This window comes from Coregonus lavaretus (assembly GCF_964263955.1).
Source record: "Coregonus lavaretus genome assembly, chromosome: 25".
NCBI lineage: Eukaryota > Metazoa > Chordata > Actinopteri > Salmoniformes > Salmonidae > Coregonus > Coregonus lavaretus.
In genome coordinates this window covers 39321502-39349141 of record NC_140012.1, presented here as the reverse complement: position 1 = coordinate 39349141, position 27640 = coordinate 39321502, and the positions used below count along the sequence as shown (strand labels likewise).

The window sequence follows — 27640 nt, the reverse complement described above, 5'->3', positions numbered from 1 at the left end:
CGTGTCGTGCTGAACCGAGTAGCGCATAAAAATCATTTGTCCTCGGTTGCAACACTCACTACCGAGTTCCAAACTGCCTCTGGAAGCAACGTCAGCACAAGAACTGTTCGTCCGGAGCTTCATGAAATGGGTTTCCATGGCCGAGCAGCCGCACACAAGCCTAAGATCACAATGTGCAATGCCAAGCGTTGTCTGGAGTGGTGTAAAGCTTGCCGCCATTGGACTCTGGAGCAGTGGAAACGTGTTCTCTGGAGTGATGAATCACGCTTCACCATCTGGCAATCCAACGGACAAATCTGGGTTTGGCGGATGCCAGGAGAACGCTTAGTTCCAGTGAAGGGAAATCTTAACGCTACAGCATACAATGACATTCTAGATAATTCTGTGCTTCCAACTTTGTGGCAACAGTTTGGGGAAGGCCCTTTCCTGTTTCAGCATGACAATGCCCCTGTGCACAAAGCGAGGTCCATACAGAAATGGTTTGTCGAGATCGGTATGGAAGAACTTGACTGGTCTGCACTGAGCTCTGACCTGAATCCCATCGAACACCTGAATTGGAACGCTGACTGCGAGCCAAGCCTAATCGCCCAACATCAGTGCCCGACCTCACTAATGCTCTTGTGGCTGAATGGAAGCAAGTCCCTGCAGCAATGTTCCAACATCTAGTGGAAAGCCTTCCCAGAAGAGTGGAGGCTGTTATAGCAGCAAAATGGGAGACCAACTCCATATTAATGGCCATGATTTTGGAATGAGATGTTCGACAAGCAGGTGTCCACATACTTTTGGTTATGTAGTGTATGTCCAGTTGGGAAACTGTGTATTATATTGATAAGGTATTCGAGTGACCACTCAACAATTGAAGGCAGGCGAGATCAGCTGGGACCATTCTAGCTAATGAGAGGTCAGATACGCGCGTGAACAATAGGCACAATTAAGTTGTTTTTCTCAAAGTTGCCGGAAAGCCACGTCTATCCATTTATATCAGTACATTTGTAACAGCCTAAACATTACGAAACTTCTATTTGATCAAATAAGCCTCACGTAATTTGACACTCCCTCATAGACCATAGAAAAAAGGGCTTATCTCACGCGGACAGATTTTTGGGGGAGTAAATCCTCTCGCTTCGCCTCTTCATCTCTGACTGCAACAACAGCGCACACTTCACACACACCCAGGTACCGGGAGGCGGGACAGACAGCAGACTGTCAAACCAGCAGTGTTTCCCTGTCATCGCACACTTTGTTACTGACAGCGCCTGTACTATCAATAGATTGCTAGTAGATGCATATCGTTCATTCTAGCGGAAGAGGGCTCAGCTGACTTTTTTCTGACTAGCGAATGGAAAAGTATTCTAGTTAATTTAAATGGAAAAGTAGCCGGCTGAAAAGTAGCCTTTAATCGGCTGTATAGCCGATAGCCGCGCTAGTGGAAAACACTGAGATCGCTTCTTAAAAGTTCAAACATGGTTACATTTAATTACATTTTTGGTAATGTTCTAAGAACGTTCTCCAAATGGTATGACATTGGGAATGTTCTCAAATAGTTCAGAGAATATTAAGAAACAACGTTCTTCTGTGGGAATTTTTGTACTCCAGCATAACGTTTCCTACAGGTTTCCTCATGGTTCCATTTAAAGCCATGTTCTCAAACGTTTTTCTGTGGGAATTTCAGTACTTCCACTCCACAGAACATTCTACACAAGTTCCCATGTGGTTCTATTTAATGTAATGTTTTTACTACATTTTGGGAACGTTCTCAAAAATTGTATGACTTAAGCGATGTTCTCAGAACGTTCAGGTTCTCTTTTATATCAGTTCTTGTCAATGTTCTGGGAATGTTCATAAAATTGGAATTCCACACATGAACATCAATAAGCTCTAAATTCCATTCTCAGAACATGAAGAAAATAAAACTTTAATAACGTTCAAAGGAAGTTCTAATAATGTTATTTAAAAACATATACATTCCATTCTCAGCGTCCACAAAACTCTCTCTATCCTCTAGCTTGTTATGTGTGTTCAGGTGTGGTGGCCCCACCAACTAATTGTCCACACATAATCTTAATGAGTGGTTGTTTCCTTTGAAATTGGGTCTGTTTGGATAGACTAAATTGATCAGCTTTGTATGCGTAAAAAAACATGACATGATAGTTCCATCCTGGTTGTGCAGTGGACTATGTAAAGATGGCGCCGACAGACATGGCAGCTCTACTTCTAACTCCTAAGCAACTCTGCCAGTCCAGACGGTATCCCTAGCGCCGTCTTCAGAGCACGTGCATACCAGCTGGCTGGAGTGTTTACGGACATATTCAATCTCTGTCTATCCCAGTCTGCTGTCCCCACTTGCTTCAAGATGTCCACCATTGTTCCTGTACCCAAGAAAGCAAAGGTAACTGAACTAAATGACTATTTAGCACTCACTTCTGTCATCATGAAGTGCTTTGAGAGGCTAGTTAAGGATCATATCACCTCCACCTTACCTGACACCCTAGACCCACTTCAATTTGCATACCGCCCCAATAGATCCACAGATAATGCAATCGCCATTACACTGCACACTGCCCTATCCCATCTGGACAAGAGGAATACCTATGTAAGAATGCTGTTCATTGACTATAGCTCAGCCTTCAACACCATAGTACACTCCAAGCTCATCATTAAGCTCAGGGGGCCCTGGGTCTGAACCCCGCCCTGTGCAACTGGGTCCTGGACTTCCTGACCGGCCAACCCCAGGTGGTGAAGGTAGGAAACAACACCTCCACTACGCTGATCCTCAACACAGGGGCCCCACAAGGATGCGTGCTCAGCCCCCTTCTGTACTCCTTGTCCTTGCCTCCAACTCAATCATCAAGTTTGCAGACGACACAACAGTAGTAGGAGGTGGGGGCCCTGGCTGGATTATCTTGGCAAGTGGTGCCAGGAAAATAACCTCTCCCTCAACGTGAACAAAACAAAGGAGCTGATCGTGGACTTCAGGAGACAACAGAGAGAGCACGCCCGTATTCACATTGACGAGACCGCAGTGGAGAAGGTGAAAAGCTTCAAATTCCTCGGTGTACACATCACTGACAATCTGAAATGGTCCACTGACACTGACAGTGTGGTGAAGAAGGCGCAACAGCGCCTCTTCAACCTCAGGAGGCTGAAGAAATGTGGCTTGCCCTTAAGACCCTCACAAAGTTTTACAGATGTACAATTGAGAGCATCCTGTCGGGCTGTATCACCGCCTGGTACGGCAACTGCACCACCCGCAACCGCAGGGCTCTCCAGATGGGTGGTGCGGTCTGCCCAACGCATCACTGGGGGCACACTGCCTGCCCTCCAGGACACCTACAGCATCCAATGTCACAGGAAGGCCAAAAAGATCATCAAGGACATTAACCACCCAAGCCACAGCCTGTTCACCCCGCTATCATCCAGAAGGCGAGGTCAGTACAGGTACATCAAAGCTGGGACCAAGAGACAAAAAACAGCTTCTATCTCAAGGCCATCAGACTGTTAAATAGCCATCACTATTCGGCTACCACCCGGTACTCAACCCTGTACCTTAGAGGCTGCTCTGCGGAAGCACAGTTCCCGCTCAGCCCAGTCAAAACTGTTCGCTTCTCTGGCACCCCAATGGTGGAACAAGCTCCCTCTCGACGCCAGGACAGCGGAGTCACTCACCACCTTCCGGAGACATTTGAAACCCCACCTCTTTAAGGAATACCTGGGATAGGATAAAGTAATCCTTCTATCCCCCCCTTACCCCACCCCCCCAAAAAAAAATGAAAAAAAAGAAACATATTGTAAAGTGGTTATCCCACTGGCTATAAGGTGAATGCACCAATTTGTAAGTCGCTCTGGATAAGAGCGCCTGCTAAATGACGTAAATGTAAATGTACATAGACATGGAATCACTGGTCACTTTATATGGAACACTAGTCACTTTAATAATGTTTACATACTGTTTTACTCATTTCATATGTATATACTGTATTCTACTGTATTTTAGTCAATCCCACTCAGACATTGCTCGTCCTAATATTTATGTATTTCTGAATTCCATTCTTTTACTTTTAGATTTGTGTGTATTGTTGTGAATTGTTAGATACTACTGCACTGTTGGAGCTAGGAACACAAGCATTTCGCTACACCCGCAATAACATCTGTTAAATATGTGTATGTGACTAATAAAATGTGATTTGATTTGACTAATATCATGGATAGATAACAGAAGATCATAGGTTCGATTTTCACGATGCCGTGTCACAATAAAAATGCATGGTTAATGCCTGAGCAAATTATTTTCCATGTGTCCTATCTGTGTTTGGAGTTCAAAAAGTCTTATTGAAACATTAAGTGAAAGTTTTAAGGAAGTTAGCTAAAAACCTCCAAATAACCTTCACATTCCATTCTTAGAGTGTTAAGAAAACTTTCAATAATAACCATAAAACTTTCACAACATTTCGAGAATGTTTGCACAATGTTATTTAATTAGAGTGTTAATAAAACCTCCCAGGAAAAGATTCTGGGAACCAGAGGAAAACGTTCTCAGAACCTCCCTGCAACCTAAAAATGTACATTCCCAGAACAGGCTAAATTTTCACTTCTGTTCTCAGAACGTTTAAAAAACCCTTCAGTTTTACCAGTCAGAAAACGTATGGCTTTGTTCCCACAACCAATGTGAAACCAAAAACATACATTCCCACAACTTCCAAGGAACCAAATATGCTAGCTGGGTAATGTGTGTGTGTGCATGTGTGTTGTCCTGTAGGTGATCCTGTGCTTCTCTCCGGTGGGCTCCACTCTAAGGGTGCGAGCCAGGAAGTTCCCTGCCGTGGTCAACTGCACCTCCATCGACTGGTTCCACGAATGGCCAGAGGAGGCGCTAGTGTCTGTCAGCGCTCGCTTCCTCTCCGAGACAGAGGGCATCATGGTGAAGAAGACACGTCACACCCCTCGACCCCATCCCAAAACAATCCCTAGCCCCTTCCCTGAGTTGCCTCATGTAGACCCCTCATCTAGCTTTTACTGTATTCCTGTGTGTCCGATTTTCTCTCTCCCCCCCCAGCCCGAGGTGAAGGAATCTCTGAGCCAGTTCATGGCCTTCGTCCATAAGACAGTGAATGAGATGTCCAAGTCCTACCTGCTGTCAGACCGTCGCTACAACTACACCACGCCCAAGACCTTCCTGGAGCAGATCAAACTCTACCAGAACCTCCTGGCCGTCAAGAGGAGCGAGCTGCTGTCCAAGATGGAGCGCCTGGAGAATGGATTAACCAAACTGGAGAACACCTCTGCTCAGGTCAGATATACAGTATACCACCACACACACGGTCTGGGAGTTAGTTATCCACCTGCACTAAACTTAACACAAACTGGCTATTACATTTGATACTGTATCAATATCATATCGTAATTTTAAGATTTCTATATAATTTGTGCCCGTTCCGTCTCTATCCGACAGTGTTGGGGAAGCTACTCTGAAAATATAGTTTACCAAGCTACACTATATATACAAAAGTATGTGGATACCCCTTCAAATAAGTGGATTCGGCTATTTCAGCCACACCCGTTGCTGACAGGTGGACTGTATAAAATCGAGCACACAGCCATGCAATCTCCATAGACAAACATTGGCAGTAGAATGGCCTTACTGAAGAGCTCAGTGACTTTCAATGTGGCACCGTCATAGGATGCCACCTTTCCAACAAGTCAGTTTGTCAAATTTCTGCCCTGCTAGAGCTGCCCCGGTCAACTGTAAGTGCTATTATTGTGAAGTGGAAACGTCTAAGAGCAACAATGGCTCAGTCGCGAAGTGGTAGGCCACACAAGCTCACAGAACGGGACCACGAGTGCTAAAGCGCGTAAAAATCGTCTGTCCTCGGTTGCAACACTCACTACCGAGTTCCAAACTGCCTCTGGAAGCAATGTCAGCACAATAACTGTTCGTCAGGAGCTTCATGATGGGTTTCCATGGCAGAGCAGCCGCACACAAGCCTAAGATTGCCTCCCTACTGTCACTTTATTTTACTGTATATATAGCCTCCCTACTGTCACTTTATTTTACTTCTGCTCTTTTTTTCTCAACACTTTTTTTGTTGTTGTTTTATTCTTACTTTTTTGTTTAAAATAAATGCACTGTTGGTTAAGGGCTGTAAGTAAGCATTTCACTGTAATGTCTGCACCTGTTGTATTCGGCGCATGTGACCAATAAAATTTGATTTGATTTGAAGATCACCATGCACAATGCCACGGCTGGAGTGGTGGAAAACTCACCGCCATTGGACTCTGGAGCAGTGGAATCACACTTCACCATCTGGCAGTCCGACAGATGAATACCAGGAAAACGCTACCTGCCCCAATGCATAGTGCCAACTGTAACGTTTGGTGGAGGAGGAATAATGGTCTGGGGCTGTTTTTCATGGTTCGGGCTAGGCCCCTAAGTTCCAGTGGAAGGGAAATCTTAACAGCATACAATGACATTCTAGACAATTCTGTGCTTCCAACATTGAGGCAACAGTTTGGGGATGGCCCTTTCCTGTTTCAGCATGACAATGCCCCCGTGCACAAAGCGAGGTCCATACAGAAATGGTTTGTCGAGATTGGTGTGGAATAACTTGACTGGTCTGCACAGAGCCCTGACCTGAATCCCATCGAACACCTTTGGGATGAATTGGAACGCCGACTGCGAGCCAGGTCTAATCGCCCAACAGTGCCCGACCTCACTAATACTCTAATGCTGATTTGAAGCAAATCCCAGCAGCAATGTTCCAACATCTAGTGGAAAGCCATCCCAGAAGAGTGGAGGCTGTTATAGCAGCAAAAGGGGGGACCAACTACATATTAATGCCCATGATTTTGGAATGAGATGTTCACATACTTTTGGTCATGTAGTGTATCATATACTATACTTCAGACTGGAAGAAGTGACACTACACTAAAGCTACCCTTTAAGAAAAATACAGTTTACTTAACTACATCCAAACTACTTTATGATAAATTATCATATCTAAATCTGAAATGTCAGACTGCAAATTGCAAGAAAGATCACTCTGGAGTCAGATGTTAAGAGAATGTGTAATTTAGCCTATTAAAAACAAAAACAATGTTTCAATTGAGAATTAGGCTGGTCTGATGCTGAAAAAGAAATCAAATTCTTGCCTACTTCACCCATATTTTATTTTATTTTTGCAAAAAAGTAGTGTGTAGTTCCAGTAGTTAGCTACACCGCTACATGGCAAAAAAGTAATGAACTACTGAAAACACTACCAAGATTTGAATATAATTAAAGTACCACCAAGCTACTGCAAAATGTAGTTACATTACTAGTTGAACTACATGTAGTTCACTACTCCCCAACACTGCTGTCCGATTAGCTAAAAACTTCACCCTCCACAGATCTGTAAGAGAGTTTTGAGCTAGCTACTAGCTAGCTAACGTTCACTAAAACAGATGGGGAAAATATCCAGTTAGGTAGCTAGCTCATGTACCCAAAATGCCGCCACTTGGGGTTATTTTTCAGCAGGGCCTGTGGAAGGACTCCAGATAACCTGAGTTTTACAAAGAGAAAAGGTAAAAAAAGAAAAGGGGTAGACTAAATTGATTACATGGTCTGGAAGGTACATCTAACCACCTGTAACCGCATAACACAAACCCATACAAACACTACCTAATTCATGTTTATGCCATGCTTATTGTAAATTGAGCTATCTTAGCCGTCAGCTTGTAAATATTTTTGCCAATTTACCTTCACCTTGTGCAGAGCTAGGGGTTGGAAGCACATGCTGGTGGAATCAGATGATGTGCCACCTACAACAAAACACACAACAATACACAATTTAACCCCCCCACTAATTGCATTGATGTCTATTAGACTGGCTAGCTTAGCACACCTAACATGGACATTTCAATATTGTGAGCTTGCTGTTAGCTAGTTAGCGTCACTAAATTGGCAGCAAGATTGCTAGCCAGCTGAGAACTAACTAACCAACCATAGACGATTTATACACATTCAAAATTACTACCAACACACCAAGAGTGAGTTAAGCTATATCGGCAATTCTATTTTTAGTAACGGAGTGTTTTGCAGACAAGGGTGGAATAGATGACTACCAGGGTTACTCTTATTTAACAAGCTTATGTTAGCTAACGTTAGGTGTCCACATACTTTTGGTCATGTAGTGTATCATATACTGTACTTCACACTGGAAGAAGTGACACTACAGCTGAGAACTAACTAACCAACCATATACGATTTATACACATTCAAAATTACTACCAACACACCAAGAGTGAGTTAAGCTATATCAGCAATTCTATTTTTAGTAACGGAGTGTTTTGCAGACAAGGGTGGAATAGATGGCTACCAGGGTTACTCTTATTTAACAAGCTTATGTTAGCTAACGTTAGTCAAACATAGAACGAACAAACAAACATGTTTAGTCTGCTGAAGGTAGCTACCAGTCTAGCAGTGACTACCATGGAATAGGCGAAATTGATTGACAGTGTGTATCCAAAAGATAGCTAGCTAACTTACCTAGTCCAGCTAGGCTAGCAAGCTAGCTAACACTACGTTACCTCTAATCGAGAATCTTCTGTTTTCTTGTGAAGAAAACAATGATTGTATCGCATCACTTGTCAGCTGTTGTCGAAATGGATTCCCCATCCGTTCAGCCTGAATAGCCCTCTGATAATCTTTGGTCACCGTAAGCATCATTCTTGATAGCCACAAACCACTGGCAGCATCGGGGTAAATCTCTGGTAGGTAGAGCAGTGAAAGATAACTCATTTTCACACTTGTTGTGATTAGCACAGCCAGACAGAACACCACATGGGCATGATGACAAACGTTAGCGAAAAACAAACGTTTAAATACATAATTGCCTAGAGAAGTTCTGAGATTACTGTGTGTTGGTGGTTCGAAGTAAACAATGCGATCAACCAAGTTTGTGGGCACACCCCATCTACCTAACGGGGCTGTATCTGCATTTGCTATGAATGCCGGAGTTTGTGGTTCACTATGAGCAGACGAATACACAGGAAGTCGAAACTTCCCAATTCTACCAGTGAAATGAAAATGTGCTTGTTCTAGCTTGTGGTTTGGATGTTTATGACAAAAACGTAATGTTGTTAATATTATAATTTTACATTTACATCATTTAGCAGACGCTCTTACTTGGCTTGCTGGCTAGCTAGCATTTAGCTGAGTGGGGTTAACTAAAGCAAAAATAGCCAGTTGTCTAGCTACAAACATGTTTGTTTAAACCAGATGAAGGTTGTACAAGTATTAACTAAATAATGTAAAGAATACATGTATGGCACAACAACTATGAGCTTTCTTACAATGTGCTAGCATGCTAGCTAGTGAAAATGTTTTCCACCAGCAGTTGTTTGTTGCCTGCTACTTTGTTCCATCACCACTGTTTGCTATAAGGTGAGGGTGGTTGACTCGTGAAGAAGCAAATAAATGGATGGATGAAACATGAAATACATTGTGGCCATAATACTTTTATCTTCCAAGTTTTTACAACATTTTTGTTTGATTAAAGTTAGCGAGCTGGTCCCATGGGTGAACCCATGCTATGTCTTTGCTCTGCTAGCTACACACCGAGTGCGGCAGCAAATGCTGGTGCGTTTATTTATTTTTACATAAGAGTGTAGAAAGCGGGTAAAATAAGTATTAAACGATATCACGACATGCCTACGTCATATCGATATCAAACTAAATCGATATTATCGATATTGGTGCCCACCATTAGTAATTACTGTATTAGGCGTTGATACATTGATTGCCTTTATCAAACTTTATTTTACCAACGAAGTTGACTAAGAACACATTCTCCTTTACACCAATGATGAACAACCTGCAGAAGAGTTGCACAGCGTTGTCTTCTGTCTCTGATGTGCGTGTTGTTGTGTTCTGTTTCTGATGTGTGTGTGTTCCCTGCACCAGGTGGATGATCTGAAGGCCAAGCTGGCCGTGCAGGAGGTGGAGCTCAAGCAGAAGAACGAGGATGCTGACAAGCTCATCGAGGTGGTCGGTGTGGAAACAGAGAAAGTGTCCAAGGAGAAGGTCATAGCCAACGATGAGGAGCTCAAAGTGCAAGTAATCGCCAAGAATGTGGGAGAGAAACAGAGGTCTTGTGAAGAGGACTTGGCTAAAGCAGAACCTGCCCTGTTGGCTGCCCAGGAGGCTCTCAACACTCTCAACAAGGTCTGGATGTGTGTGTGTGTGTGTGGGTTATTCTATCCTTGTGTGGACCTAAAGTCCCCAAATGTCCCCACAAGGATAAAATAAGGAACATTCTCCCTCGTGGGGACATTTCCCTCATCCCCATGAGGACAAAGGCTATTTTAAGCTTAGGGGTTAGGGTTAGAATTAGGGTTGGGGTAAGGGGTTGGGGTTATGGGTTAGGGTTAAGGTTAGGGTTATGGTAAGGATTAGGGAATTTGAATGGAAATTCATTTTAGGTCCCCACGAGGGGAAGAACATAACATGTATGTGTGTGTGTGTCAGTATGTATAGAGCTTTAAACACACTCTAAAAATCAAATCAAATCACATTTTATTGGTCACATACACGTGTTTAGCAGATGTTATTGCGGGTGAAGCTTGTGCTTCTAGCTCTGACAGTGCAATAATATCTAACAAGTAATATCTAACAATTTCACAACATATACCCAGTACACACAAATCTAAGTAAGGAATGAATTAAGAATATATACACTACCAGTCCTACTCATTCAAGGGTTTTTACTATTTTTAAAGTAATGATGGACTGTTGTTTCTCTTTGCTTATTTGAGCTGTTCTTGCCATAATATGGACTTGGTCTTTTACCAAATAGTGCTATCTTCTGTATACCCCCGCTACCTTGTCACAACACAACTGATTGGCTCAAACGCATTAAGAAGGAAAGAAATTCCACAAATTAATTTTAAGAAGGCACACCTGTTAATTGAAATGCATTCCAGGTGACTACCTCATGAAACTGGTTGAGAGAATGGCAAGAGTGTGCAAAGCTGTCATCAAGGCAAAGGGTGGCTATTTGAAGAATCTCAATTATAAAATATATTTTGATTTGTTTAACACTTTATTGGTTACTACATGATTCTATATGTGTTATTTCATAGTTTTGATGTCTTCACTATTATTCTACAATGTAGAAAATAGTAAAAATAAAGAAAAACCCTTGAATAAGTAGGTGTGTCCAAACTTTTGACTGGTACTGTACATATACGGACGAGCGATGTCAGAGCGGCATGGACTAAGACACAGTAGGATAGTATAGAATACAGTATATACATATGAGATGAGTAATGTAAAATATGTAAACATTATTAAAGTGGCTAGTGTTCCATTTCTTAAAGTGGCCAGTGATTTCTAGTCTATGTCTATAGGATAGTTAACAAGATTAGTAGGAATCGAGCATTGAAACTACTGTAGTGAGCCTAAAATGCTGAAGAGTGTGTGTGTTGTCCAGTGAGTTAAGTGACTCTGTGGTCATATAAGCTGTCTGTTCCCCCTGCACTGCAGAACAACCTGACAGAGTTGAAGTCGTTTGGCTCTCCCCCGGAGGCGGTGGTGAACGTGATGGGTGCTGTGATGATCCTGATGGCCCCAGGAGGGAAGGTGCCCAAAGACAAGAGCTGGAAGGCTGCCAAGAACACCATGGCCAAGGTGGACGCCTTCCTGGACGCCCTGATCAACTACAACAAGGAGAACATCCCTGACACCTGCATCAAGGCCTTCCAGTGAGAAACACAAACCTAGCTGACATCCAAACACTTTGGCTGATTCATCATGAAATCCTTATTTCTCTGAAGATTTCAGCCCCTTTTCCCCTGATTTTCTTTTATCTCTTGTTGATGATAGGTGTTGTGTGTATCTTCTTTTTATTCCCTGTGCAGACCGTTTAAGAACGACCCCACGTTCGAGCCAGAATACATCCGCTCGAAGTCACTTGCTGCTGCAGGTCTGTGTTCGTGGTGCATCAACATTGTGATGTTCTACGAGGTGTACTGTGATGTGGAGCCCAAACGCCAGACTCTGGCCCAGGCCAATGCTGAGCTGGCCGCTGCCTTGGACAAACTCTCCGTCATCAAGTCTAAGATCAATGTGAGAGAATACAATAGAATTGTTACAAAACCGATTAACAAGCCTTCTAATATAGTTGCACTCGCGAAATCTTGGGGTCTTAGGCCTAGTTAAATGGTCTGTAACCTGATTTAAGATGTGCATCTACAGTGAGCTCCAAAAGTATTGGGACAGTGAACATTTTTTGGGGGCTCTGTACTCCTGCACTTTGGATTTGAAATGATACAATGACTAAAAGGTTAGAGTGCAGACTGTCAGCTTTAATTTGAGGGTATTTTCATCGTGAAATTTTTTGGGGGGCTCTGTACTCCTGCACTTTGGATTTGAAATGATACAATGACTAAAAGGTTAGAGTGCAGACTGTTAGCTTTAATTTGAGGGTATTTTCATCGTTATCGGGTCAACCGTTTAGAAATTAAAGCACTTTTTGGACATAGTCCCCCCATTTTAGGGGACCAAAAGTATTGGGCAAATTCACTTATATGTGTATTAAAGTAGTCAAAAGTTTAGTATTTGGTCCCATATTCCAAGCACGCAATGATTACATCAAGCTTGTGATTCTACAAACTTTTTGGATGCATTTGCTGTTTGTTTTGGTTGTGTTTCAGATTATTTTGTGCCCAATAGAAATTAATGGTAAATAATGTATTGTGTCATTTTGGAGTCACTTTTATTGTAAATAAGAACATAGTATGTTTCTAAACACTTATGTGGATGCTACTATGATTATGGATAGTCCTGAATGAATCGTGAATAATGATGAGTGAGAAACTTACAGATGCACTAATATCATACCCCCAAAAAATGCTAACATCCCCTGTTATTGTAATAGTGAGAGGTTAGCAGTGCATGTCTTGGTGGTATGATATTTGTGTGTCTGGAACTTTCTCACATCATTATTCATGATTCATTCAGGTTCACCTGAAATGGATAATAATATCCTCAAATTAAAGCTGACAGTCTGCACTTTAACCTCATAGTCATTGGATCATTTTAAATCCAAAGTGCTGGAGTACAGAGCCAAAACAACCAAAAAATGTTCACTGTGCCAATTATTTTGGAGCTCACTGTATGTGAGAAATAAGCTTATGTGTCTAGGTGTTGAATGTATGTACCCAGGAGACAGCTACCTTACCTTAAAGGGCAACTCCGCCACTTTTCAACCTCATATTCATTATCTCCAGCATTGCATAAAAGTACAGACTCAAAGCTTCAAAATTGTATATCATACACTGCAACAATGTGAAAGTAATGCTGCTTTGAAAGTTGATCAAATTGTAACCCTACCTTTGAGAAATGGCCCTTGAAAAGTTTGGATTCAGTTTTTACACTTCTTTGTTCACACCCATTCAGCATGGTTCACACCGTCTTAAGCCTTAGCCCCATCCATCTCTTTAAGGATTCACATGTGAGGCCATGTGTTAAACAGTGAGTAAGGTAGTCTAGTAAACAACCAAAGATTTCAAGACTAAAAGTGGTGAAAGTAGTAGCCTACAATAAGGAAAATTCCAGATAAAAATACACTTTATAAAGAATGTAAGATCAATAAAAGTAGTGCTAATCATGTTGGTGGTAAATGAAATAATCAAAATATGTTTGTTTTTTGCTTTACATACGAAGTGTTGTCATCGATACCTTGTACAGTCGTCACACCGCTGCTTTTGTCACATGAAATGGCAGCAGCTTTGCACCAATGTTTTTGTGTCCTGGGTCGTGTCCTGGTAATACTATTGCATTGTCCTCTGCATAGTGGTTGAAGTTCACAACTTGCTGCAAGTCCTCATGCTTCTGGTGTAACCTGTGCTTGCTTGGGCCGGCACTCTTTTTGATGGGAGGCATAAGACCATTCTCCTTGAATGATTGGTGAAGGAGAGTCAGGCGTGTTCTGCTGATGCTGAAAGACAAATTCAAGAGACAAATATTTTATCATGATTAGATGAGGCTTACCCAGACGTACTTGTCTAAATTGATGGGCCATGTGAAAGAGAGGCTATAACCACCCACCAGCCACATCTAGCTATGCTTTTAAAGCTTTTGCCCATTATTACTTTCAAAATTCTTCAAGCTCGGTCAAATTGGTTGTTGATCATTGCTAGACAACCATTTTCAGGTATTTTTTATAGATTTTCAAGCAGATTTAAGTCAAAACTGTAATTCAGCCACTTAGGAACATTGCCTTTCTTATTGGTTAGCAACTCCGGTGTAGATTTGGCCTTGTGTTTTAGGTTATTGTCCTGCTGAAAGGTGAATTCATCTCCCAGTGTCTGGTGGAAAGCAAACTGAACCAAGTTTACCTCTAGGATTTTGCCTGTGCTTAGCTCCATTCTGTTTCTTTTTTATCCTGTAAAACTCCCGAGTCCTTAACAATTACAAGCATATCCATAACAGGATGCAGCCAACACTATGCTTGAAAATATGGAGAGTGGTACTCAGTAATGTATTGGATTTGCCCCAAACATAACACTTTGTATTCAGCACAAAAAGGAAATTGCTTTTCCACATTTTTTGCAGTATTACTTTAGTGCCTTGTTACAAACAGGATGCATGTTTTGGAATATTTTTAATCTGTACATGTTTCCTTCTTTTCACTCTGTCAATTAGGTTAGTATTGTGGAGTAACTACAATGTTGTTGATCCATCCTCAGTTTTCTCCTATCAAAGCCATTAAACTCTGTAACTGTTTTAAAGTCACCATTGGCCTCATGGTGAAATCCCTGAGTGGTTTCTTTCCTCTCCAGCAACTGAGTTAGGAAGGACGCCTTTATCTGGATAGTGATTGGGTTTATTGATACACCATCCAAAGTGTAATTAATAACTTCACCATGCTCAAAGGGATATTCAATGTCTTTTTTTTTTACCCATCTACCAATATGTACCTTTCTTTGCGAGGCATTGCAAAACCTCCCTGGTCTTTATGGTTGAATCTGTGCTTTGTTAGGTTCTAAATAAACAGAGTATAACTCACGGATGACTAGGAAAAGCTCAAACCAAGTTTATTCACCCACTGGGTCAAACAGCTGAAAAGACAAAGACGTGTACACAAGCATATATATTTATACCTTCCCCCTATGCTGAGTCTCGTCCTTGCACATCTGTACAGCCAATACATCTCTGTTGCTAGACAGGACTTTTGTGGTGACTGTTCTTTCTCCCTTCGTTTGACCTGACCTCGGCCCAAATTCCTCACTCCTCCCCAACACATGGCTGTCCTACCTTATCTGTGACTGAAACCAGACCATTGCCCTTCTCCTCTCCATAGGATACCTGAGATTGAACAATAACATGTTCTGACAGAATGTAAACTTTCTGCCCTCCCCTTTCTCACACAGTAGATTCCATCCACTCAGTTCTAATAGTGTAAGATATTTAAAGTTAGAAGATCGAATCCAACAGCTTCAAATTCACTGCTCGACTGAGGGTCCTTACAGATAATTGTATGTGTCGGGTACAGAGATGAGGTAGTAATTCAAAAATCATGTTAAACACTTATTGCACACAGAGTGAGTCCATGCAACTTATTGTGTGACTTGTTAAGCACATTTTTACTTCTGAACTTTAGGCTTGCAATAACAAAGGGGTTGAATACTTATTGACTCAAGACATTTCAGCTTTTCATTTTTAATTAATTTGTAAAAATTTCGACATTATGGGTTATTGTGGGTAGGCCAGTGACAAAAAATCTCAATTTAATCAATTTTAAATTCAGGCTGTAACACAACAAAATGTGGAAAAAGTTGAGGGGTGTGAATACTTTCTGAAGGCATTGTAGCTAGCTAGCTAACAGTATGCTTTAACTTGCAATGAAAATGACTTTCTGACAAAATTAGAAATGTATAATATCTGAAAATGTAGCTAGACTTACCCGTATACATGGATGAATGCTTCACGGCCATGGTTGCCCTTAGTTTGAAAATGTAATCCGGAGACAGGTGTTTTATGCAACAGCCTTCTGTGTTCCCTTTTTGACTCCCTCCGCATTTGCAATCAAAAGTCAGAATTTTCTCCTTCTCATACTCCGCTTCCACCGGGCATTCCACTGATTTCAAAAATCATTAAACCTCTTCCGTGACAACAACACTGTTGATCTACGTTTATCTTCTGTCACTGTCATCAGAAGACTACAGTGTACTGTATATTTCAGTGAAAATGTTTTTACCAAAATCAGGGATTTCCTCATTGTCTGATTCATTTTCAGAGTCAGAGAGTGTCAGCATGGCACGATCGTCTAAAAAGTAGTCCATCACAACTTTTATCCTTTGATGTTTGTCGAAAGCACCTGCTAAATTCAGGGCAGCAATGTTGTTGAGAGCAGTAGCAACACTTTTGCAGTTCTCCGTGGCTATATCTTTCAAAAAACCTGCGGTAGCAAGGATTATCTGAGCAGCTCATGTTATAGACAGAAGCCTGCAACATGGCAGACAAATCAGAACTCATCTCTCGGCATGTCCAGCCCAGCCATTATCTCAGCCAATCATGGCTAGCAGGAAGGTTCCCGTCTTTTTTTGTGGCTAAACCAATTAGGCTCTTAATTTAAATATTTTATTCGTATTTATAGATGACACACAAGTTTGTTATTAAGGCACATGAAAGTTCACATGTTCAAGAAGGCATTTGTGCCCCAAAAATAAATGTACATGTAATGATTTAATTTTACGTTCAAATGCCTCTCCTGTGAAGTAGTGATTTCCGTCATACAACCAGCTTTCTGAAACGGGCCACATGTGAAAACGGCGCGTTTCTATGATCTGTGGTTAAAAAGATAAGAAGAAAAGTAAAAAAAAAAGTATTATCTGTGACATCACAGGGTAGGATTAAAAGTATGAAAAACAGTGATTTTCAAAACCTGCAAAGAGTTTCTAGCCAGAGTGAGGGTATTTTCTTGCTCCCCACGTCACTGCGAATGTCATAGTGTTTGAAAATCACTGTTTTTAACTTTTTTTAACTTTTGATGATGTCATTGGGAATAACTTTTTTACGTTATATTTTTTCTACAATATGTAGAAATGCACCATTTTCACATACATAAACACTGGTTTGGTGCTGGAGATAATGAATATGAGGTTGAAAAGTGGCGGAGTTGCTCTTTAAGTCCAGGGCCAGCTCCGTTTTGACCTAGTGGTTGGCCAGTCCAAGTGGATTATTATTTGTTCATATGGTGACTAAATAAATATGTAAAAAAAAAAGGGAAAAATACAAAAAGGCATCTTACTGATGATCACCTTAATTGGCAGCACCTGATGTGCTTATCAAGACTTCCTTCTAGCACAGCACTTGGACATAGTTGGTGCTGCCACCTGGGGGATGGAGTGTGGAAGTCTATCCTGGTAGAATGTGTTGCCTGTGTGCTAACACTGAACAACCTACTACATAGCAGAACACAATGTAAAAAAAAATATTATCTACTTATAAAAGTCCATGTAGCTTAAATATTCAAGTTGGCTGGACTTTAAATTGGGAAATTGTTGAGATGACATGGAATACTCCACTAACCCTATGACGTTTTGCTCAATGTGAGTTGAATTTGAAATCCTTTGCAACACAAATAGCTGAGATGATCCCACAAGAGAGTTTAGTTTGCTGAAACCCGCAACAGAAAAATATTTATTATAGTTCATCCAACTTCAGATCTCTTGGCATAATGTCTAAGGTTGGGTTGACAGTTGCAGGACCCGGTCAGGGCTACCCACCTAATTTGCTACATTGGTCCATGGAGCTTAAATAGTTCAGCTGATGATATCCTTGCATCGTTAAGTTGAGAGGACTAGACATCCAAAGTTGAGTCATCTTAAAAAATCAAGGCAACCAGCTGCAATACGATTTCTAGTTTACTCAACTTTGGCAAATGTGTTGAGACAACTCAGGAAAAAGTATTTGATCCCCTGCTGATTGATCAGTCTATCATTTTAATGGTAGGTTTATTTGAACAGTGAGAGACAGAATAACAACAAAAAAATCCAGAAGAACGCATGTTAAAAATTTTATAAATTGATTTGCATTTTAATGAGTGTCACGATCGCTTAAGGAGGAGGACCAAGGCGCAGCGTTGCGGGTGAACATATTTATATTTATTGACTAGATCACACGATCAAAACAAAGAACGAAACGTGAAGTCCTTCGATATACAAACCAAAAGGAACAAGAAACCACAAAACACAAAGTGCAAGACAAACAGTTAAATATGGCTCCCAATCAGAGACACCCAGCTGACACTCGTTGCCTCTGATTGGGAGTCACTCAGACCAACATAGAAAATTAAACATAGACTTACACACCCTGGCTCAACATAACATAGTCCCCAGAGCCAGGGCGTGACAGTACCCCCCCCCCCAAAGGCGCGGACTCCGGCCGCGCCAAACAACCACAACAGGGGAGGGACCGGGTGGGCACTCCGCCTCGGCGGCGGATCCGGCTCCGGACATGACCCAGGCACGGGTTGTGCTGGACTGACGACGCACACCCCTGGCTTGCTGCGTGGAGGAGGAACAGGCCGGACCGGGCTGACGAAGCGCACCCCTGACTTGGTGCGGGGAGCAGGAATGAGCCGGACCGGGCTGACAACGCGCACCACTGACCCGGTGCGGGGAGTTTGGACGGGCCGGACCGGGCTGGCGACGCGCACCACAGACTTGGTGCGGAGAGCAGGAACGGGCCGGACAGGGCTGACGAAACGCACCATAGACTTGGTGCGGAGAGCAGGCACGGGCCGTGCCGGACTGACGACGCACACCACTGGCTTGGTGCGGGAAGCTTGGATGGGCCGGACTGGGCTGGCGACGCGCACCACAGACTTGGTGCGGAGAGCAGGAACGGGCCGGGCTGGGCTGTCGACGCACACCGTAGGTTTGGTGCGGGGAGCAGGAATAGACCGGGCTGGGCTGGCGACGCACACCGTAGGCTTTGTGCGTGGAGCAGGGACAGGCCGGGCTGGGCTGTCGACGCACACCACTGACTTGGTGGGAATGGCAGGAACAGGCCGGGCTGGGCTGACGACGCGCACCACTGACTTGGTGGGAATGGCAGGAACAGGCCGGGCCGGGCTGACGACGCGCACCACTGACTTGGTGGGAATGGCAGGAACAGGCCGGGCTGGGCTGACGACGCGCACCACTGACTTGGTGGGAATGGCAGGAACAGGCCGGACCGTACTGGGGACACACACCACTGGCCCCACGCAGGGATCAGGAACGGGCCGGACCGGACTGGTAACACACCCCAGTACCTCTCGCCGTGCCTCCACACTTTCCCTCTCCTCTGTGCCCAGTGGCCCCCCTAACCTGGCGGCCTTCTCTGCCAACGCTTTGCACCGCTCTAACCCGTACACCTGCTGCCCCGACGTCGTGAGCCCCCCCCTAAAAATTTCCTGGGGGTCTCTCCTCTTGCCAGACTCGCAATCATCTCCTCCCACGTCCATCCTCTCTCCTCGTCACGCTGCTTGATCCAGTCGAGGTTGCCACGGAGATCTGCCAGCGATGGCTCCTGAACACGCTGCTTGGTCTGGTTAAGGTGGTTTCTTCTGTCACGATCGCTTAAGGAGGAGGACCAAGGCGCAGCGTTGCGGGTGAACATATTTATATTTATTGACTAGATCACACGATCAAAACAAAGAACGAAACGTGAAGTCCTTCGATATACAAACCAAAAGGAACAAGAGACCACAAAACACAAAGTGCAAGACAAACAGTTAAATATGGCTCCCAATCAGAGACACCCAGCTGACACTCGTTGCCTCTGATTGGGAGTCACTCAGACCAACATAGAAAATTAAACATAGACTTACACACCCTGGCTCAACATAACATAGTCCCCAGAGCCAGGGCGTGACAATGAGGGAAATAAGTATTTGACCCCTCTGCAAAACATGACTTAGTACTTGGTGGCAAAACCCTTGTTGGCAATCACAGAGGTCAGACGTTTCTTGTAGTTGGCCACCAGGTTTGCACACATCTCAGGGGGGATTTTGTCCCACTCCTCTTTGCAGATCTTCTCCAAGTCATTAAGGTTTCGAGGCTGACGTTTGACAACTCGAACCTTCAGCTCCCTCCACAGATTTTCTATGGGATTAAGATCTGGAGACTGGCTAGGCCGCTCCAGGACCTTAATGTGCTTCTTCTTGAGTCACTCCTTTGTTGCCTTGGACGTGTGTTTTGGGTCATTGTCATGCTGGAATACCCATCCACGACCCATTTTCAATTCCCTGGCTGAGGGAAGGAGTTCTCACCCAAGATTTGACGGTACATGGCCCCGTCCATCGTCCCTTTGATGCGGTGAAGTTGTCCTGTCCCCTTAGCAGGAAAACACCCCCAAAGCATAATGTTTCCACCTCCATGTTTGACGGTGGGGATGGTGTTCTTGGGGTCATATGCAGCATTCCTCCTCCTCCAAACACGGCGATTTGAGTTGATGCCAAAGAGCTCGATTTTGGTCTCATCTGACCACAACACTTTCACCCAGTTCTCCTCTGAATCATTCAGATGTTCATTGGCAAACTTCAGACGGGCCTGTATATGTGCTTTCTTGAGCAGGGGGACCTTGCGGGCGCTGCAGGATTTCAGTCCTTCACGGCATAGTGTGTTACCAATTGTTTTCTTGGTGACTATGGTCCCAGCTGCCTTGAGATCATTGACAAGATCCTCTTGTGTAGTTCTGGGCTGATTCCTCACCGTTCTCATGATCATTGCAACTCCACGAGGTGAGATCTTGCATGGAGCCCCAGGCCGAGGGAGATTGACAGTTCTTTTGTGTTTCTTCCATTTGCGAATAATCGCACCAACTGTTGTCACCTTCTCACCAAGCTGCTTGGCGATGGTCTTGTAGCCCATTCCAGCCTTGTGTAGGTCTACAATCTTGTCCCTGACATCCTTGGAGAGCTCTTTGGTCTTGGCCATGGTGGAGAGTTTGGAATCTGATTGATTGATTGCTTCCTTTGATTGATTGCTCCCTTTAAGAGTGTGCTCCTAATCTCACCTCGTTACCTGTATAAAAGACACCTGGGAGCCAGAAATCTTTCTGATTGAGAGGGGGTCAAATACGTATTTCCCTCATTAAAATGCAAATCAATTTATAACATTTTTGACATGCGTTTTTCTGGATTTTTGTTGTTGTTATTCTGTCTCTCACTGTTCAAATAAACCTACCATTAAAATTATAGACTAATCATTTCTTTGTCAGTGGGCAAACGTACAAAATCAGCAGGGGATCAAATACTTTTTTCCCTCACTGTATATTAGCGAACTTTTTTGCCCCAAAGTTAAGTGAACTAGACATCATAATGCAGCTGGTTTCCTTGATTTGACTCAAGTTGACTCAATTTACAGTGTAGAATAGAATAATTCCATTGTGAAACAGAAATGTGTCTTGTTGCTGTATTTTTATTCTCACCCTTCCGGTCTTATTATCCATGAAAGAGGGATGTTGTTGTCTTGTATTTAGCAACTGAATGCTAACCTGGCCAAACTAACATCGGAGTTTGAGAAGGCCACATCGGACAAGCTGAGGTGTCAGCAGGAAGCAGACGCCACCAATCAGACCATCTCCCTGGCCAACAGGTGACATGCAGCTATAGTACAGTACAGTACAACACAGCACAGCACAACAAAACACAACCACAGACATGGGATGACACTCACTGCCTGTGCCTTCCTGGCTCAAATTCAAACTGTGTCTTTGAACATTTGATCTAATTTTAGTATAGAGATGATATTTTAAGATTTTTAGAATTTGAAATTAGATCTCTGATTTAATAACATTTAGTCTACCATCTTTGATAACTGTCATATTGACGCGTGTGGTGTGACTGTCTCTCTCTCTGGCAGGCTGGTGGGCGGTCTGGCCTCAGAGAAGGTGCGTTGGTCAGAGTCGGTGGGCCAGTTTAAGATCCAGGAAAAGACTCTGAGTGGTGACGTCATGCTCATCTCTGCCTTCGTCTCCTACGTGGGCTACTTCACCAAGAAGTACCGCATAGAACTCATGGACAAGTACTGGCTGCCCTACCTCAAAGAGCTCAAGGTACACCACACAGTCCTAACCCTACCTCAGAGAGGTCAAGGTACACCACACAGTCCTAACCCTACCTCAGAGAGGTCAAGGTACACCACACACTCCTAACACTAACCCTAGCCCTACCTCAAAGAGCTCCAGGTACAACACACACTCCTAACCCTACCTCAAAGAGCTCAAGGTACACCACACAGTCCTAACCCTACCTCAAAGAGCTCAAGGTACACCACACACTCCTAACCCTACCTCAAAGAGCTCAAAGTACATCACACACTCCTGGCTCAGCACACAAACCATACGTCATTAATGGAAACATCACAATCAGACCCGGGTCACTGAATGAATATAATTTTATTTTTATTTTTTATTTCACCTTTATTTAACCGGGGAAGCCAGTTGAGAACAAGTTCTCATTTACGACCTGGCCAAGATAAAGCAAAGCAGTGCGATAAAAACAACAACAACACAGAGTTACATATGGAATAAACAAAACATACAGTCAAAAACACAATAGAAAATCTATATACAGTGTGTGCAAATGTAGTAAGTTATGGAGGTAAGGCAATAAATAGGCCATAGTGAAAAATAATTACAATTTAGTATTAACACTGGAGTGATAGATGTGTAGAAGATGATGCGCAAATAGAGAAACTGGGGTGCAAATGAGCAAAATAAATAACAATATGGGGATGAGGTAGTTGGGTGGACTAATTACAGATGGGCTGTGTACAGGTGCAGTGATCGGTAAGCTGCTCTGACAACTGATGCTTAAAGTTAGTGAGGGAGATAAGAGTCTCCAGCTTCAGAGATTTTTGCAGTTCGTTCCAGTCATTTGCAGCAGAGAACTGGAAGGAATGGCGGCCAAAGGAGGTGTTGGCTTTGGGGATGACCAGTGAGTACCTGCTGGAGCGCATACTACGAGTGGGTGTTGCTATGGTGACCAATGAGCTAAGATAACCTGGAGCCAGTGGGTTTGGCGATGAATATGTAGTGAGGACCAGCCAACGAGAGCGTACAGGTCACAATGGTGGGTAGTATATGGGGCTTTGGTGACAAAACAGATGGCACTGTGATAGACTACATCCAATTTGCTGAGTAGAGTGTTGGAAGCTATTTTGTAAATGACATCGCCGAAGTCAAGGATCGGTAGGATAGTCCGTTTTACGAGGGCATGTTTAGCAGCATGAGTGAAGGAGGCTTTGTTGTGAAATAGGAAGCCGATTCTAGATTGAACTTTGGATTGGAGATGCTTAATGTGAGTCTGGAAGGAGAGTTTACGGTCTAACCAGACACCTAGGTATTTGTAGTTGTCCACATATTCTAAGTCAGACCCGCCGAGAGTAGTGATTCTAGTCGGGCGGGCGGGTGCAAGCAGCGTTCGATTGAAGATCATGCATTTAGTTTTACTAGCGTTTAAGAGCAGTTGGAGGCTACGGAAGGAGTGTTGTATGGCATTGAAGCTCGTTTGGAGGTTTGTTAACACAGTGTCCAATGAGCCAGATGTATACAAAAGAGCCAGATGTATACAAAATGGTGTCGTCTGCGTAGAGGTGGATCTGAGAGTCACCAGCAGCAAGAGCGACGTCATTGATATACACAGAGAATAGAGTCGGCCCGAGAATTGAACCCTGTGGCACCCTCATAGAGACTGCCAGAGGTCCAGACAACAGGCCCTCTGATTTGACACATTGAACTCTATCTGAGAAGTAGTTGGTGAACCAGGCGAGGCAGTCATTTGAGAAACCAAGGCTATGTAGTCTGCCAATAAGAATGCGGTGGTTGACAGAGTCAAAAGCCTTGGCCAGGTCGATGAAGACGGCTGCACAGTACTGTCTTTTATCGATCATGGTTATTATATCGTTTAGGACCTTGAGCGTGGCTGAGGTGCACCCATGACCAGCTCGTAAACCAGATTGCATAGCGGAGAAGGTACGGTGGGATTCGAAATGGTCGGTGATCTGTTTGTTATCTTGCCTTTCAAATACTTTCAAAAGGCAGGGCAGGATGGATATAGGTATGTAACAGTTTGGATCTAGAGTGTCACCCCCTTTGAAGAGGGGGATGATCGCGGCAGCTTTCCAATCTCTGGGGATCTCAGACGATACGAAAGAGAGGTTGAACAGGCTAGTAATAGGGGTTGCGACAATTTCGGCGGCAAATTTTAGAAAGAAAGGGTCCAGATTGACTAGCCCAGCTGATTTGTAGGGGTCCAGATTTTGCAGCTCTTTCAGGACATCAGCTATCTGAATTTGGGTGAAGGAGAAGCGGGGGGGGTGGCATGGGCAAGTTGCAGCAGAGGGTGCAGAGCTGTTGGCCGGTGTAGTGGTAGCCAGGTGAAAAGCATGGCCAGCCGTAGCAAAATGCTTGATTTATCGGTGGTGACAGTGTTTCCTAGCCTCAGTGCAGTGGGTAGCTGGGAGGAGGTGCTCTTATTCTCAATGGACTTTACAGTGTCCCAAAACTTTTTGGAGTTAGTGCTACAGGATACACATTTCTAGACTTTGCTTTCCTAACTGATTGTGTATATTGGTTCCTGACTTCCCTGAAAAGTTGCATATCGCGGGGCTGTTCGATGCTAATGCAGTACGCCACAGGATGTTTTTGTGCTGGTCAAGGGCAGTCAAGTCTGGGGTGAACCAGGGGCTATATCTGTTCATAGTTCTGAATTTTTTGAATGGGGCATGCTTATTTAAGATGGAGAGGAAAGCACTTTTAAAGAACATCCAGGCATCCTCTACTGACGGAATGAGGTCAATATCCATCCAGGATACCCGGGCCAGGTGAATTAGAAAGGCCTGCTCACTGAAGTGTTTTAGGGAGCGTTTGACAGTGATGAGGGGTGGTCGTTTGACCGCGGACCCATTATGGACACAGGCAATGAGGCAGTGATCGCTGAGATCCTGGTTGTAGACAGCGGAGGTGTATTTAGAGGGTAAATTAGTCAGGATGATATCTATGAGGGTGCCCATGTTTACGGATTTAGGGTTGTACCTGGTAGGTTCCTTGATAATTTGTGTGAGATTGAGGGCATCTAGTTTAGATTGTAGGACGGCCGGGGTGTTAAACATATCCCAGTTTAGGTCACCAAGTAGTACGAACTCTGAGGATAGATGGGGGGCAAGCAATTCACATATGATTTCCATGGTACAACTGGGGGCTGAGGGGGGTCTGTAGCATGCGGCAACAGTGAGAGACTTATTTCTGGAAAGGTGGATTTTTAGAAGTAGAAGCTCAAACTGTTTGGGCACAGACCTGTATAGTATGATAGAGCTCTGCAGGCTATCTATACAGTAGATTGCAACTCCGCCCCCTTTGGCAGTTCTATCTAGATGGAAAATGTTGTAGTTCGGGATGGAAATTTCAGAATTTTTGGTGGCCTTCCTAAGCCAGGATTCAGACACTGCTAGAACATCAGGGTTGGCAGAGTGTGCTAACGCAGTGAATAACTCAAACTTAGGGAGGAGGCTTCTGATGTTAACATGCAAGAAACCAAGGCTTTTTTTATTTTTATTTTTTATTTTTATTTCACCTTTATTTAACCAGGTAAGCCAGTTGAAAACAGGTTCTCATTTACAACTGCGACCTGGCCAAGATAAAGCAAAGCAGTGCAATAAAAACAACACAGAGTTACATATGGGGTAAAAAACATAAAGTCAAAAATACAACAGAAAATATATATACAGTGTGTGCAAATGTAGCAAGTTATGGAGGTAAGGCAATAAATAGGCTATAGTGCAAAATAATTACAATAGTATTAACACTGGAATGCTAGATGTGCAAGAAATTATGTGCAAATAGAGATACTGGGGTGCAAAAGAGCAAAATAAATAACAATATAGGGATGAGGTAGTTGGGTGGGCTAATTTCAGATGGGCTGTGTACAGGTGCAGTGATCGGTAAGGTGCTCTGACAACTGATGCTTAAAGTTATTGAGGGAGATAAGAGTCTCCAGCTTCAGAGACTTTTGCAATTCGTTCCAGTCATTGGCAGCAGAGAACTGGAAGGAATGGCGGCCAAAGGAGGTGTTGGCTTTGGGAATGACCAGTGTGATATACCTGCTGGAGCGCAGACTACGGGTGGGTGCTGCTATGGTGACCAATGAGCTAAGATAAGGCGGGGATTTGCCTAGCAGTGATTTATAGATGGCCTGGAGCCAGTGGGTTTGACGACGAACATGTAGTGAGGACCAGCCAACAAGAGCGTACAGGTCACAGTGGTGGGTAGTGTATGGGGCTTTGGAGACAAAACGGATGGCACTGTGATAGACTACATCCAATTTGCTGAGTAGAGTGTTGGAGGCTATTTTGTAAATGACATCGCCGAAGTCAAGGATCGGTAGGATAGTCAGTTTTACGAGGGCATGTTTGGCAGCATGAGTGAAGGAGGCTTTGTTGCGAAATAGGAAGCCGATTCTAGATTTAACTTTGGATTGGAGATTCTTTATGTGAGTCTGGAAGTTGAGTTTACAGTCTAACCAGACACCTAGGTATTTGTAGTTGTCCACATACTCTAGGTCAGACCCGTCGAGAGTGGTGATTCTAGTCGGGTGGGCGGGTGCCAGCAGCGTTCGATTGAAAAGCATGCATTTAGTTTTACTAGTGTTTAAGAGCAGTTGGAGGCTACTGAAGGATTGTTGTATGGCATTGAAGCTCGTTTGGAGGTTTGTTAACACAGTGTCCAATGAAGGGCCAGATGTATACAAAATGGTGTCGTCTGCGTAGAGGTGGATCTGAGAGTTTACGGTTACAGAAGTCAACAAATGATAGCGCCTGGGGAGTAGGAGTGATAATGGGGGCTACAGGGCCTGGGTTAACCTCTACATCACCAGAGGAACAGAGGAGGAATAGAATAAGGATACGGCTAAAGGCTTTAAGAACTGGTCTTCTAGTGCGTTGGGTACAGAGAATAAAAGGGGCAGATTTCCGGGTGTTTTAGAATAGATTCAGGGCATTATGTACAGACAAGGTTATGGAAGGATATGAGTACAGTGGAGGTAAACCTAAGCATTGGGTAACAATGAAAGAGATAGCATCACTGGAGGCACCGATTGAGCCGGTCTCCGCGTGTATGGGGGGTGGGACAAAGGAGCTATCTGAGGCAGGTTGAGCGGGACTGGGGACTCTACAGTGAAATAGTACAATAAGAACTAAGTCAAACAGCAATAGGCAAGGCATATTGACATGGGAGAGAGGGATAACGCAATCATAGGTGTTATTCGAGAGAGCTAAGACAACAACTGGTAATGGCGACGAAAGTTTGGGCTGAGGCTAAACAGATAAACAGGATGGGTTACCGTTTAAAGGAACAGTCCAGCAGGCATCAGCTGTGTAGCTGAGTGATCATAAGGTCCAGTGAACAGCAATAGGTGAGTCCGGGAGCAGTTCGTAGGCTGCTACATTACAGGTGAGCAGGAGGCATGGCTGTTGATTGCGTGTGCTAGCGGGCCGGGGCTAGCAGATGGATCTTCGTGGTCTTCACAACGGGAAGCCTGTTGAAACCACATTAGACGATTACGTCGGCAGACCAGTCGTGATGGATCGGCGGGGCTCCGTGTCAACACTAGGA

At 43.7% G+C, this 27640-nt stretch overlaps 1 protein-coding gene and 1 long non-coding RNA gene across 2 annotated transcripts in view; one reads left to right on the top strand and one right to left on the bottom strand.

Annotated features, from left to right (window-relative positions):
- LOC311100909 (dynein axonemal heavy chain 17-like) overlaps positions 1–27640 on the top strand; it is a gene marked incomplete at its 5' end in the record, with an annotated part of 141747 nt that overhangs the window by 62435 nt on the left and 51672 nt on the right. Inside the window, 7 exons of the mRNA XM_084141893.1 lie at positions 4757–4918; positions 5054–5287; positions 9938–10198; positions 11519–11736; positions 11893–12100; positions 21509–21624; positions 21892–22084. Of these exons, the coding sequence (XP_083998019.1) occupies positions 4757–4918; positions 5054–5287; positions 9938–10198; positions 11519–11736; positions 11893–12100; positions 21509–21624; positions 21892–22084 (1392 nt within the window). The remainder of the gene's footprint in view (positions 1–4756; positions 4919–5053; positions 5288–9937; positions 10199–11518; positions 11737–11892; positions 12101–21508; positions 21625–21891; positions 22085–27640) is intronic.
- Positions 7172–8893, bottom strand: LOC311100865. The gene is made up of 3 exons (XR_014609861.1): positions 8563–8893; positions 7733–7794; positions 7172–7535 (listed from the first exon to the last, which is right to left on the bottom strand). It is a non-coding gene; the product is annotated as an uncharacterized lncRNA (long non-coding RNA).